Source organism: Aptenodytes forsteri, unplaced genomic scaffold (genome assembly GCF_000699145.1).
Source record: "Aptenodytes forsteri isolate BGI_AS27 unplaced genomic scaffold, ASM69914v1 Scaffold320, whole genome shotgun sequence".
NCBI classification, from domain to species: domain Eukaryota; kingdom Metazoa; phylum Chordata; class Aves; order Sphenisciformes; family Spheniscidae; genus Aptenodytes; species Aptenodytes forsteri.
In genome coordinates this window covers 493,035-508,492 of record NW_008794890.1, presented here as the reverse complement: position 1 = coordinate 508,492, position 15,458 = coordinate 493,035, and the positions used below count along the sequence as shown (strand labels likewise).

Sequence of the window (15,458 nt, the reverse complement as noted above, 5' to 3'; positions counted from 1 at the left end):
CCTAAGCACCTTCTAGCTGCTAAAACCCTGCAGAAATAGGGGATGATGCTGCACCACTTGGTCTCTTCCCAATGGACCTCCTGTAAACAGGCTGTGGGTCTTGGAGAGCGCCACAGCCTGCGCTTCCCAGCTTGGGGAGGGACAAAGGGAGAGCTTGCCAGCCCTGCCAGCTTCTGTTCGATGGAGATAGAGGCCCTTTGCTGCTGGCCTGTGTCTGCCCTGGCGCAGGGCTGGACGCTGGCTGCAGGAGTGTGGGCTGTGCCCTCAGCTCGCCCTGCTGGGGGTCCCAGCACCCCACTCACCCAGAGCCATCCCCCGCAGCACCCCAAGGTTCCCAAGCACCAGCCAGGGAGAAGATGCCTGTGCCCAAGCCAGGCTCAAAAAAAAAGCAAGCTGTATTTACAGAAGTCAAACATGGACACACTGGTGACAGTTACAGAAAACAGATTAACAAAAACACAGAGCACACACACACATTTATTTACCTGTTACGTAAGACTACGCCAAAGGTTTCTGTTTGCGCTGCAGTGTCAGACCGGCAGGATTAGCTGCTTTACAGCCTGTGGACAATTTAAGTACGGTCTGTACCGTGCACACTGTCTACCGGTGACTGCTACGGCTGAACGGGTCCTAAAAAAATTATTTGCCTGCTAGGAATGTCTATGCCTCTTCCTGCCAGAGAATTTGACCTTTAAACCCCAATAAAGACCTGTTTCTCACACAAAACTTTGTGTTACAACTCAGAGCTCAATACCAGAGACTGGATCAGCCTCAGGCCACGCCTGTGAAACTACGCTTGGTTTGAGCAACTGGCCCTACAGCTGCAGGAGAGGACTTAGGCTTGCCCCCCGCTCTAAGGAGAGGCAGGATCAAATGGTGAGAAGCATGGACCAAACCGCTGGAGACGTGGAATTAAAGCAGCCACGTTCCTGCATGATAAACTGTGCCCTTCCCTAGCAAACTGCCAGGAGGGTCTGTGCTTTGACAAGGACTCCCAAAGGGGCAGCAAGAAGGGGCAAGTACAGAAAAGTCCTTGGAAAAGTGGAAATTACACTCCAGCTACAGGAACTGTCCTCGGGGGCAATTACAAATAACCCCTTGCATCTCTTCAAATCAGTCCCTTAAGCCTGCAGTGATACATTGTAGGCACAAGGTAAAGGCAAGATCCAGCCAGCATGCAAACAGACAGGTTTTTGGAGAAACAGGCAAAAAAGGAGATCAGAGCTCAGCTGGTGTCTAGAGGATGCCCCCAGCATCTGCAAACAGTCAAGGGTTTGTTCCTATTCCCGTGTGCTCAGTTTGACATTTAAACTCGCTTGAGGAGACACTTTACACTCACTCTATTAAAGCCAATTAAGACAGCATTCTTCAGCTGCCTGCAGTAGATCTTTACTAAGCAGGAAGCACCCTGAAAAAAGGAAGGAGACGCAGTACGAGCTTTGTTATCGCACTAGCCTGGCATTTCTCAGGTGTAAGAACTACTGAGAGGGGCTGGGAGAACTTCGGAGACAGAACAGGCACTGAAAACAAACTGAACAGCTAGAGAACTTCAGCTGGCACACGCATAATTTAAATCTCCTGAGAAACCAGCTTCCAGTAAGTAGCACTATTTGCATGTTTAATTTTAAGTCTCTCCCAGAGCTAGCACTGACTTGCATCACTGCTTTCTGCCCTGTCACCAACGTGACTCTCTGGGATTAGCATTCCATATCCCAGACTTTTTAGCCCAGTATTTTCTGGTGTGCCTAATTTCCTACATCCTTGTGTAAGAGCAATATGCTTTTACCGCAGACTTTTTTCCCCACATCAAACAGCAAAATAATTATTATTTAAAAAAACGCCCATGTTTGGTACCCAAGGAGATTAAATTGGGTCAAACTAAGACCTACTGCACCTGGTGCATTACACAACCAGTGTGCCAGACAAAAGGACACCAGTGAGAAAGCTGTGCTTAATGGAAATTGTCATCGGCACCTGATACTGTACAATGGCTGGCTCCAGCTGTCTTTATTTTATTTTGCAGTGCATTTCATTTTACATGGTTATCTTGCTTTCCATGCTTACCTTCCCTCGGTAGCTAGCAGAGCTGTGACACAGCATACCACCCTGGGGGTTTGAACAATTCCGATTACATTACTGCACAATGCATAATATTGTAAGAAGAAAAAATCAAGTTATTGAAAACCTACTTGACAATAACTTTACCAAAACACTTTTGCCACTTACATTTTTAACCCTTTGCCTTTATCACTACGTAACGTTACATGGATTTACTAAAACTGTTACCAGCAAGTAGAGCAGAACATTGCTAAATCACATTTATAAACCTAAAACCCATTCTCTTCTCTTCAATTTTGCAGATCAGAGCATGTGACAGAGCAAAATGTCACAAAACATCCCTCCACGCCTCAGAGCTATGCATATGTACTTCATGGTACAACGCCACAGTGCAGCAGTGGGTCTTCCAGAGGAGATTAAAGTAGCAGCAAGCCCTCGTTACAATGCATAATAGATCAGAAAGCCACAATTTCAGAGAGCTTATAATATGTGGGGCTTTATGAAAGACCAGTTAAGATTCTACTCTAATTACTCACATCAAGGGAAAAATAAAAACAGCATTCATTTAAAAAGCCTCAAAAAGCAGAATTCATACAAAATGAAAAGTATTCAAACATTTTTACAGTAGTTTACTACCTTTACTAAATGGCACCAGATTTCAAGTGGTCATGTGAAAGAGAAATCAGTAACATTTCAAATTTTGCCTGAAAGTTATTCTAGAAGCAGAATTTCATATTTGCTGCTAAAAGGAAGAAGTAAATGTGAATTGAGTATCGACGAATCTTTAATCTATACATCTTCTGATTTGGTTTGATTCAGTAAGTAGAAAAGATTTTCCATACTCAAGTTATCTACAGATTATGTCTCTATGTAAAAAATGTGTGGATATATACATTTAATACATACACACACGCTCGTACATATATACACAAACTGGTAATGGATCGTCTCCCCTCCACAGCGGTGACCCGCTGAACCCATGCACGACGTCAGAACCTGCTTTAAGGCTACACAGTGTATCAATTATGGGACGAGACACAGGCAGTTGCTCTTGGTCTGGGCTATAATTGTTCCACTTCATGATCTATTGTTACACTTCTAGTTGCACATGACGGAATTTCAATAACTTAGAATTTGTTGTATAAAAACAATTTCAGAAACAGAACTCCCTTATTCAAGGAACATCCCCGCTCCCACCCCCGACATTGTTTTTGCTAACTGATTACAGAAGTCAAACTAAATCACATCAGAAACTACAAATACACTCTTTTGTCTTAATCTAAACTAACGTGCATCAAAACATTCTGCAGTGTGGCATCCTTCGATTTTCTCATCTTCTCAATTGCCCTGTGGAGATCCTGCTGCTGCACAGGCCGAATTTCATCGTCATCATGGCTTTAAAAGAAAGAGAGAAAGAAAAAAAGCAAGATAAGGATTCAGGTGTTGTGTAACAGCTATTCAAACAATGAGAAGTAATCATTGAAAACAGCAGTTCTGACATGGATCCAGCATTACACTGGAAACATGCCCCTGTCCATGCACGTATTACCTGCAAGTATGGGAGATAATCGGAGGAACATCACAGCAAGCGGAGTTACGTGCGTGTAAGAGTGTTACCAGCATTTAAGCCTGGTAATATAGTGCAGTAATATCACACTCTTGTTGGTTCATGCCACCTCAAGCTTGACACCTTGGAACAAATAGTCTTATTTTCATAGTCAAAATGAATAAAGGTAACTTACTTGTTGCGTTTTTTGTTGTATAGTGGCAATTTGTCAAGAAAGAGAACTTCCTGCTTTCTGTGAATCACAGCAAGGTTTTTTAAACCTCTATAAATTTGCAATTCAAATCAGAAAGTACAAACTAATAATTGGACAGTGTGTAGCACCAGGAACATTCACAATTGCTGTTCAGCTATCATAACAGGCAGAATAAAGACACATACTTCTCTTCTTCACAGGCAGAATTAACATATTCCCTGACACAGAGGAGTGCTGCATCCCGGCACATTTCCTTCAGATCACTGCCTGAGAAGCCATCAGTCTCTTTAGCAACTTCTAGGAGATCTACATGCCTGTCCACCTGTCAAAAACCAAAAGATCAGAGCATAAAAACTCGCAAGTAATTCACTTCATTCACCAAGGACAAGAAAAAGCTACCTCCAAGTATTTTTACCTGCCCTAAGAAGATCTTTTTCAGTCTTGACTTTTTTTGACAGCTAAAAGCAAATTATTTTATGAACTTAGTTTGAACCCTCCAAGTAGTTCATTTCATTAAATGAAACTGATGCTTCATCTCATAAAACTCTGGAGCTGATAAAAAAAAAAAAAAAAAAAGAACAGGTGACCGAAAGTGAACCATCATATTGGTGTATTGTTACTGACACAGCTCCTGTGTGGTTTTGGAAGGCTCTGGATGGCAAAAACCAGATCACAGAAATAATGACCCATTTTCCCAAATGCCCACACAAGTTCCCTGCAATGGCACTGCTTATTTTGGTAAAAGGCTTGATCAGACCCTACGTGCATCTTTTTATCTGTAGACAATGAACACTACCCAACAGGTCTCCTTTCACAGCCACAGCCCTTTTTTAAAATACATTATTTGAAAGAGTCAATTTTGTTTTCATAAACACTTCTTTTGACCAGTAACACAGCAAGACTGGAAAAAGTTCCTGTCACATTTACGTTTTGTTGTTGCCACCTTTCAGTGCAGAATAAGAACTTCAAAAGCAGTTGTTCACTATCTCAGCAACTCAATTGTTTGTTGAGTTACTGAACAACTGCTCCTACTTTACACAGTCATGAAACGGGGAACTCTGAGGCAAAATAATGTGTCTAACTCCATGCACTGGATCAGAGGCTGAACTCATTCCAGGCAGGATGCCATATTTATTCAGTCGGTTTACAGAACCTCTGGTAACAGCCCCTTCTCACACATTTTCCAATGCATCAGTATTTTATTTTCAAAAAAGTTAAAGCCAAACTAGTCTAATAAAAGGCTGAACTTAAGGGGTGACTTCTTCTAAGAGGGAAACTATTCCATGGTGATGAAGACAAAGCCTCAGGTGTAATCTTTGCTGTTTCCAGCTACCCCTTCAAACCATGCACTCCCCAGGATAACCCAAGAACGCACCAACATCCACTGAGCACCCTTCCAATTCCCCACCGTCCCTCCCGCTTTTCTTGAAGGACAAGGGTTACAGTGCTACGGTGCTGTTGGCTCAGATCTTGAGCTTGTACTTGAGCCCCGCTCCCTGACCTACGACTCAGCACGCAGTGCTCTGGTTTGGGTCTGGAGTGAGCCATCTGGCTCCCCAGGCACGAAAATTAAGGCGAAAGTGGCAGCTGGCTTACACCAAAGTGCCTCCTACAGACACTACAGCCTGGTTGTCTTGAAGTGCTTTGCTTTAAAGCATGATCCTGCACACAAATACCGAAGCCAGTAACAGTCAGCTGTGGATATGCAATGTATTTGCTCGATGTGGGGCTGAAGGCCATCAAGATTTGAACGGAGAAGCACAGCTAGCTAAGAATAAATAGAAAATGGGCATGTTGTGTAGCAGGCATTAACAAGGATTTCCCTCGGAGCGAGAAAGAAGAAACAAGATTTTAAGACAGGCAGGGAAAACTGAGGGCATGACTACACCTGTCATGTGAAGGACGGCCAGGATGTTTGTCACCCTGACTGAAAATAAGCTGCGCTTGAGAGATCCAATTCTTCCTCCTAAGGGATAACCAATACAGGTTGATTTTCACCATCAGCACCCCCTTCCGAAAAATGTTATTTGTGTGGCTGTGATTCACTGCCAAATGCTTGATATACTTTGCATTCTTTCAGGTCCATATTCAGGAGCTGATTTAGGTTTTTGCTGAAGGCCTTAAGGCCAAGGTGCTGCAACTCCCAGGCCCAGCTGCCAAGGCGAAGGAGCCAGAGAGTCCACTTGCGTGCAGGGGCTGGGTGGCTGCAGATATTCAGGGAGCCTGTATAAAGGTCTATTATTTGGCATACCTCCCTAACAGCTCTTGAAGAGAAATTTGAGTCTGAAATCACCACTTGCAAGAGACGTTTTAGTTTGTTTGAGATTTTCTGCAAATAGGTCAGCTCTTCCTCCACAACTCCTTTGGCATTTTGTAGCAGTTCCGTTTTCACATCTATGTCTGGTATTTTGCGAAAAAGCCAATCTATATTCTAATCCTGTACAAACACTCCAAAATGACCATTTGCAAAGCAACCTCCCCAATATCTCAGCCATTCACAATGATGAGCTGTGATTTTTAGGCCTCTTAAAAAATGTAAGTTGGTTTTACTAAGGAATGATATTTATTAGGATAGACCTCAACCAAGAGACACTTTGCAACGTTAACCTCAAGACAATTAGTGCTGCAGACTAAATTTGGCAGGAACCTCCGATAACATAGGTCCCATATCCTGCCAACAGACGCTACCAGATGTGCTCACACCTACCCTTTCTCCTTATCTTGGAATGCAGATGGCGACACGAACACCATACAATATTAGTAACAACACCTATAGTAGTTTTCCTCTAAAGGAAATATGAACTATGGATCAAAGTGCAAAAAGCAGCACTGTCAAAAAATGTCATTCCTCCTTTCTTGACTTGAGCCAATAGACTGTACAGAGTTAAAAAAAATTCAGTATCTTTTCTCCCTGCTTCATGATGTCTTGAAATTTCTTTCACTGATCAAAGTGATTTCCAAACATGATTCACCTTCAGCATCTTTAGAAAGATAAACATATTATCTTGTTATATAACAAGAAAATGGAGACAGAGAAATTAAGTACTTTTCCTCAGAGACGGTGATTCATCACAAAATCCAAGACTGCTGCTCTGACTGAGGCTCATGCTTAAACCAGTAGGCAACTACTGCTTTAATTTAATGCCACACCTAAAACCACAAAAGATTCCTAAGTTATAATCAGAAATACCCTGGTAGATAATCTCTACTTTACTCCAAGACAGCCAATTGTAATACGTTTTCTACAACTCCAGAGCTTGCACCCATGAAAACAGTAATACAGCAAATTAACCATTAAAAAAAGTCTACTTACATTTTCATTTTTCAAAATCAGCTTCAAGATTGCTTCTCTTTGTTTCAGAGCCTTAAAAAAAAGAGATTATAGTTACTAGAGTACAAAAATAGACATATGTAACATCTATCTCAATTTTGGATGGCGTGGGCGTTCAGTCACAATTCAGTGACACAAGCTGATCCCTCAAATGGGAGATGTGATACACACTAAGGAAACCTATCGGACGGCAAATCACTCAGCAAAACGAGATCTAGGGTACTCTGACTCCAGGAGCACATGAAACTAAACATTTGAGCATACACATTTACACTAACTACAGGAAAAGGGAAAATGCACTGACATTTAGTCTTACTTTGCCCTAAGTGAAAGCAGCTGTCTCCAAAGATTTCCCATCATCTTTAACGGAAGGCAGCCTCTCTAGATCTAGGGGATGCTTTCAATACTTTGCTAAATCAGATGAAGAGGATAAACTGTTCTGCTTTCTTACTTTGCCCTAAGTGAAAGCAGCTGTCTCCAAAGATTTCCCATCATCTTTAACGGAAGGCAGCCTCTCTAGATCTAGGGGATGCTTTCAATACTTTGCTAATCAGATGAAAGAGGATAAACTGTTCTGCTTAAAAAAAAAAAAAAAAAAATTTAATTCTGCAGATGATGCTTGGGAAATTTTAAGCAATATAAATCACATACTGTGATGGAGTTACTGAAAGAAACAGTTAAGTCCTGAGCATATCCTTAATAGCAAGGTAAAACACAGGCAGCAAAGAGACTCTTTTTTGTGTCTCCCAAAACCAAACGTCCTAAATTCACCTTCATTGTTAAAAAGGGAAAAAAATACCCCATAGATACTCTGGCAGATGAACAGTTGATACTCTGTCTCAAAAAATACTTCTTCCATTTCCCTCTGCCTTGCAGATAACTTCTTATGAGTAATTTTGGGCATTTTAATCTCAAACTTAGTTATAAAATCTGCAAGGCTTTAGCTACTCTACAGTGATACTACCCGTGCACACTTCCAATCCACAGCACATAAATTATCTTGGCCCTCAATAAAAGAGTTGTAACCAATCTTGGTTGTACCGCAAAGTACCACAGACAAGAACAAGAGACAAGTGGTAAGTTAATGAGATGGCTGTAGCGGGGTAAGGAAAGTTATGTGCCTGTGCCCTAAATGACACCTTCTGCTGTAATTCTGATCCTGGGAGAGGGAGCCAACCCCTGTAATATCCTGAGGCACTGTTACCTGTGGACAATACACCCTTCTAATGATGGTTCTTGATAGAAAGACATGATAAAGTACTAAAATACACATCCTCGCCCCTTACTAATTCAAGGAAAACCTGAAGATGAGTAAGGTGTATGAAACCCTATGAGCAGGCATTGCAGGAAAGCAGTTACTAGGTTATAAATGCTTTGTTTTGAAAAGTATCCGCCCACAAGGAGTGAAAGCCAGTTCAAACAAGATGGGTCTGGGAACATGACTACTCTCTTGCACAATCAGTAAGAGTTTTACTCCTCCAGTTTTGTCTCTAAGTTTCTGCAAAAAATGAATAATGAAGGGTATTTCTGTAGCCAGAAGGGAATACTGACAGCCACGACTGAACTCCTTATAATATTGATACAAAAACGTCCTGTGATATCGCTAAGTGTTCGAAGGTGACTAAAATACCTTGAAAAGGACGGCAATAGCAAAATTCATAGTAAGGGTAACCTCGTGATGGCTGGCATAATTGATAAAGACCTTAATTACTGCCTGTTTGGCATAAATCTAAGAGGAATAAAAGTGTCTTCCATATTGCTTGCAGTGCCTGACTGTGGAAATGTCTTTTTGTGATTGTTTTCAAGTTAAAACTAAGCTCTTTACAGAGTGCAGCGTCTAAGCCACTCCATTCTTATAGATGAAGAAAATGGGTGGGAAGCTCAGAGCACATGGAGTTGTTTCAGATAAAAGATCCAAGGAATCAAGATTTCTGTGAGAAACTTCACCTTAAAAAGCAAAGTTATATACGTGCTTCTAAAAAACTAAAACCAGATCAAAATAATACAGTATTTCTTTGGAGAAAAAAAAAAAACAAACCACCAAACAACAAACCCAGACACGTGCATGTCCTGGCTGATAAGGCACCTGCCTGTAGCTCAGCCACTAGGCACACTGTTCAGGCAAACCTGGCATGACTTACAGGTTGGTTGATGTGAAACCGGGTCGGCATTCTTCTCATGATTGCAGAGTCAAGATCCTGAGGACGGTTGGTGGCTCCCATCACTATTACCTGTATACACCAACAGAAAAAACTAGTCAGCCTGAAACCAGCTTTTGAAAACATCGCCGTATTGGAGTTTCAAAACGAAACATGTGACTCTTCCACACTTTATCAAGAACATCGACATTTAAAGAAGTTACATAAGGTTTCTTGGTACTGATTTCAGCAACTGGATTTAAACAGGCAGCTTAACAGAGCATTGGTACCACAGAGTACCATCTGGGTGGAGATTTTTACATTAGTCTGAAGCCTTCTGAGCCCAATTTGAAAGTTAAAACTCTAAGCAGTAACCCAAAACTTCTGCTTATAAACCTTGGCAATGTCTCTTTAGTTCCTGGTGGTCTGGAAGGAACTTGAAAGGAGACATTTTGATAAGGAATTAAAAAATGTGGCATTTTTGTGCTGTGTCGAAAAAAGAAAGGCAATCAATTCACCAGGATGACCAAACTGGCAGCTTTCGCATGCACTAAAGTGTTGTTTCTTTTTTTTTAACATTAAAAAAAGCATTAAAAGTCAGTAAGAACCTATATGCACTGGTATACTGTAACAGCAGCACATTAGATGTGTACAAGCCAAGTTCAATACGAGGAGAGTATTTACCTCATGCAGTCAAGTTCAATACGAGGAGAGTATTTACCTCATTTGACTGCATTCCAGTTATTAGTTTAAGAACAAATTTACTTCCCATTCACATCAGCCTTGTTTTCTCATTTGTTATTGTAAGTTATGTACATTGTAAATACCCAGTGAAAAATGTCAGGGAAATTAATCTATCAATACAGTTTCCTGACATGCTTCTGGTCTTTTGTCTGGGGTCACTGTTCCGCAGCCAGCCCTGGCAGCTCCAGCAGCCCCTGGCCAGGCTGGGTTGCGTGTCCCGAAGCAGAGTCACCCTGCCACCTAGAGGCTTTAATTATACGGTGGCAAATTGCTATGCACAGAAAAAGCCAAAAGGGGTTTTTTTCACCAGGGCTCCGGCAGTCTTCACCTTCTAGAAAGCGTTATGCATGCAAGCGCTTTGTGCTTGCCGGCGTGCCAAACATAAGCTAATGTTTGGCTGAGCTGCCTCTTGCAAAGAGGCATCACTGTACCCATGCTGTGCTTCCCCAGGGTCTGCATCAGGGCCCAGTGTTGGAGCTGAAGTGTTGCTCCCTCTGTGCCACCGGAGCTAAGGAGCCTTCCCAAAATGGGCTTCATCTGCAGGTTCTGCGAACTTGAGACCCCCACCCAGGGCGCAAATGCAGCCGTACGGGGCTTCCAGACTTGAACTGTCCCTTCAAGTGGCACAGCTCTCTTTTCCAGGCACTGTGCCCCAAGTTTCTGCCGGACTCAAGACTATATCCTTAGCAGGTTTAGCCCAAAGCTGAACAAGTTTTTCAGGTGCAATCAACACAGGAACAAATAACATTCATCACAACACTTACTTACAATTTCCTCCTAGCATTTGGAATTTTTGTTACCATAACAAAAGCCAAATTTAATCCTTATTCAAAGGAAATTTGTTTGGCAAGAATCAGAAAAGCGACCCAAAGCTCCCAAGTAAACATTTGTAATTAACAAAAGAGCCCAGCAAGCTGGCTGTCAAAAACCGAGACAATGTAAATGTCAAAACCATCGCTTAAAGAACACTTCCTGAATTGCAATGACATCTCAGGGAGGAGCCTGAAATATGGTATTGAAACAAAACACTCCTGCTGAAAAACTCCCTGGAAACCTGAATCAACCCCTGCGGTGTCTCCAGCCAATTGTTTGCATTGCATTTTACTGTGGTGGCTCCCTACCCTGCAGAGGCATACGAGTAAAGGACAAGAGTGACTTGTTCAGGCTCTGCATGCTGAACTCGAGAGATGGGTAGGACCACATATTGTCTTACTGCAGGGAATGAACAATTTGATTTCCTCCAAGAAGTTGTCAGTTTATTGGGAAAAAAGATAATAGATTCAAACACTGGAAGAAATATGTGCTTGCAAGATCATACTAGCTTCCAGTTAAGTGTTCACACCATTGGCCTCTTATTAATGGTAAGCAAACACTCTGGTTTAAAGCTCCTCAGTATATATATTCACTGTGTTCTGATCAGTTTTTAAAAAAATCAACTGAAAAAAAAAATCTTTAACACAAGCTTGAGAGAGGAGGAAAAGCAGATTTTACAAAGAATGAACTAATGGAGGTCAGAGCATCGGAACCCCATTCACAGAAAAATACAGATTTAAAAGGCTGAAAATTTTAAAATTGGAGAATAAACATCCTTTTTAAAGGCCTTAAAAAGATTGCTCCAGGTGACAGTTCAGAAACATACCAAGCTGGCTTTCAAGCATACCAAGCAACATTCAAGTCATTTATTTAATAAATGTTTTTTGTTTGTTTGTTTGTTTTTACAGCACCAGCAGCTTTTGTATTTTTTTTTCCTCTCCAAAATACAATACTACTGTTGAGATTATGGGAGGGGGACGGAAGCATACAGGAATAACAGGATGGAAGCATGGCTCCATTTAATAGAATTTGTCTTTTGATAACATCAACTTCTCCACCCTTTCAGATTAACTCCAGAGTCTAGTGCTTGTCTAATGCTCTTCTGGAAACAAACCAACCAACCTACAACTGGGATGAATACTCAGATCTTTCAACACTTTTCCTGAAATCAAAGATTCACTTTACCAGAAGAAAATATTGTTGACAAAATGTTTTTCAAAACAGTTTAAAAATTTCCAATTTTGGCAGCTCAAACTATACAGCTATATTATTGAGACCTAAGACACTTCTGAAAATTAACACCTCTTAATTAAAACCAAAATACCTACAAAAACAGTCTTCTCAAGAAGAAAAATGATCTATTAATATAACTCATCTCATTCCCATAATATACTGGTAATCACTAACACTGACAGGTAAAGAAACTCTTTTGGCAGTTATCACTACATGCAATCTGCTACTCTTCCCAAATGGCTCAATGCACAATAACCAAGAGGGAAGAATCACATTACTTTTCTTGTCATCCTTTGTACTTACTTGACAGTTATAATCGGTGTCCAGTCCATCCCACAGACTCATGAACTGAGCTTTCATCATAGCTGTAGCTTCATGGTCAGAACTCGATCGACTTCGTAAGAAGGAATCTGTATTAAAGGATTCAGTAAAGCAGTTTACTTTCAATCCTGCCACAGAAACTATACTGTTTGATTTCTCATGTGCAGACTTGTGCTATTCTCTCTTATAAATACTTTTCTTAATAAACATTGTCAACAAATGAAAAGTATTTCTTATGATGAAGAACAGGAAAGTGGAATCTCACCATATTTTTAAGCACATCTTAAATTACATTACACGAGCATGTACCTATCACATGAGATTGTCCCAAATCTTGTGCTCCAAATTTTCACTTTCCTGAATTCATGGAAAGTGTAACTTTCACCCAAATTTCTCATGCACCTAATTTTCTCAAGCATTCAGAGTCTGGCAAGCTAGAAGACACCAAAGCACAGGAGAACAGGAAGCTACAGGACTAACGTAAAGTAGGCTATACACTTTGTTAAGCAGAGCTCTAACTCTGCTAGTGGTTGCCTAAAGAACTTCCAGCAGCTAGAAAAACACCACGTGTTTCACACCTATACAAAAGGATAAAAAGTATCTTAAGAACATAGCCCCTTCATAAACCTAAACTGTGGAAAGGGTAAAAGCTTCGTCAGGCTTTGTTTCTGCAAACTGTACAACTCACTCTAAGAAGCGCCAGTGCTATGAGACAACGAGCAATTTTAACTGAACTGCTCAAGTTCACAGGGACTTAAACAATAATGTGACAAGTCCAAATGCACTAACAACTGGCACCTTGACTGTCTTCCTAGCTGAACTTCCCCTCCTACTTCTTCAACCTTATTAGACTATCATTCCTGAGCTCTCCAAAACCCGTATTTTATTTTCCGTTATGTGCCCTCATGGCAGAAGTGTTGAAGTGTATTTGGTGATTGGTTTCCTGAATAAGTAGTTCCCCTGACAGAAGAAAAGCTTTCCTCATGAACCACCTTGGCCCAACCGAAAATAAGCAGCAACTTGTTCTACTAGTAATTTCCTCCACTAACAAGACGAAGAAATACACTGGTTTTCCTAATTTGACACCATTACTTTACAATACTATTTATATTACTAAACCTTGTTCCATTATCACTCTTTTTAAGGAAAAGATGACAGTAGATCAATACACCCATCAACTTGAACCTACAGTTTAATATCACTCTGCTATAGTTACTTTCAAAAAAAAGATAGATTTTTACCTATTTCGTCAATAAAAATGATGGACGGTTGGAGCTTTATAGCAAGGGAGAAGACAGCAGCAGCCAGTTTTTGAGACTCTCCATACCATTTGTCCGTCAGTGTTGAAGGCTGGAGATTAATAAATCGACAACCTGCTTCTTTTGCTGTAGCTTTGGCGATCAGCGTTTTGCCACAACCAGGAGGGCCATAGAGAAGTACTCCTGAAAAAGTAACGGTGTTAATGCTCTCTGGTCACTGTACAGAAAACATGCTTTGGCATGACAAACCTGATAGTGTCCAGCCTTGTATTTTATCCAAGTTTTAAAAGATAAGAAACCCGTGTTCCATCAAATCAGAGTTATTTAAGATACACTTATTATAAAATTAAAGCTAAGAATACCTAAAAACAGATATGGTGAAATTGAAGGGATACATTTGCCTGAAAGATGACTGTTTTACTACTGTGACTATAAAGGTTACATAAAACTGGAACCCTATTTATTTCCTGTAAGCATTTGACAGGCCTTGTTTATAGCCAGTTTCAGCCTTGCTAATAAAAGTTAGCACAGAGGGGGGAGGGAGGGGGAAGGAGCCCACAAACATTTTTAAACAAATTACCTACAATTAAATATGACATCTCATATTATTTTTAAACTTGTCATAGTAAAAGAATTCACAGTAGTGTTTTTCTAACATAGCTGTAAAGAAAACAAACTAAACAAAAAAAATTAAGTCAAACAATCCTGAAACACAGAGAATTACTAGGTTTTTTTTCTGTTTATGTGACTGACAACCACAAACATAATTACTCTGAAGCAATGACTTCCTATTAACACACAGTGCAAGCCACTAATAAAACTGGGGAGCTTGCCCTATATGGAAAGTCTACTTTAAAAAGATAAATAAAAAATATTTTTTCTTTCAGCTTATTAGATCATGACATTAAAGTAATTTTCCAGACAATTTCAATTTGTGACTTAAACAGAAAGTAGCCTGGAAAAACTAAACCAGTTACAAAAGCGCTTCATTTTCCATCACTTAGAACACAAAACTGAGATGGTCACAGACACTGGCAGTAATTAATAGTTTTCAGAGAATTTTCAGAAGACAATATTCCAGGGATCAGAGCAGTAAAGATAAACTTTGGCATTTTGCCCAATATTTTAGGTACAAATTCTGCTTGTTTGCAGTAACATACAGCAAATATGGCTGTAAGTATTCCAGCAGAGAGAGTCCGACTTCTGTTTTAATGCTGGAAAGTTAATTTGTCACCCGCCGGTTTCCTTACTGCCTCGATACTGTGCAACTCAACTCCAGAGAAAATCAAGGGATCTCCAGAATAAAAATGGGATCTGTCTCTTTGAATAACTGGAATTTCTAGGACTAGAACAGAGAGATGTCTGCAAGATTAGCTTACATTGAAGTCTCATGTTTATGACTTATGTTTCTTTGACACCGTAGAAATATTAACCAAGTGTACAAAGCTGTACAGCAGAGTTATAGCTCACATCTGCCAAAGGACAAGATGGGGTATAAGAAGAAAAAAATCGACAATTTAGGCAGATAAAAATGTAGGCTACATAGATTAGTGCACCAAAATGTAACATCAGTAACTGAGAAGCAATTATCGCTTCATTATTAAGATGAAACTTATTCACTAGAACTTGATTTCATGGCAAGAGAAGAGGAAAAACCTGAGGGTTTTCCCTGGCATCAGTCCTAATGGTTGCACTTTGGAGTGGCAACCCACTTCCTCTTTCCTTTCTGGATAACTGTAACCTTTTCTTTTTTTTTTTTTTTTTAATATTTTTTTTTTTTTAAAAAAAACAATAAACCCTT

The 15,458-nt window shown here is 40.4% G+C and overlaps 1 protein-coding gene across 1 annotated transcript in view; it reads right to left on the bottom strand.

Annotated features, from left to right (window-relative positions):
• Positions 1-1,980: 1,980 nt before the first annotated feature.
• ATAD1 (ATPase family, AAA domain containing 1) overlaps positions 1,981-15,458 on the bottom strand; it is a 15,850-nt gene continuing 2,372 nt past the window's right edge. Inside the window, exons 3-9 of the mRNA XM_009275069.2 lie at positions 15,455-15,458; positions 13,640-13,840; positions 12,381-12,487; positions 9,291-9,380; positions 7,132-7,182; positions 4,004-4,140; positions 1,981-3,453 (exon numbers count right to left, since the gene is read on the bottom strand). The exon at positions 15,455-15,458 is cut by the window's right edge and continues 132 nt beyond it. Coding sequence (XP_009273344.1) covers positions 3,333-3,453; positions 4,004-4,140; positions 7,132-7,182; positions 9,291-9,380; positions 12,381-12,487; positions 13,640-13,840; positions 15,455-15,458 — 711 coding nt within the window. The 3' untranslated portion in view covers positions 1,981-3,332. The remainder of the gene's footprint in view (positions 3,454-4,003; positions 4,141-7,131; positions 7,183-9,290; positions 9,381-12,380; positions 12,488-13,639; positions 13,841-15,454) is intronic.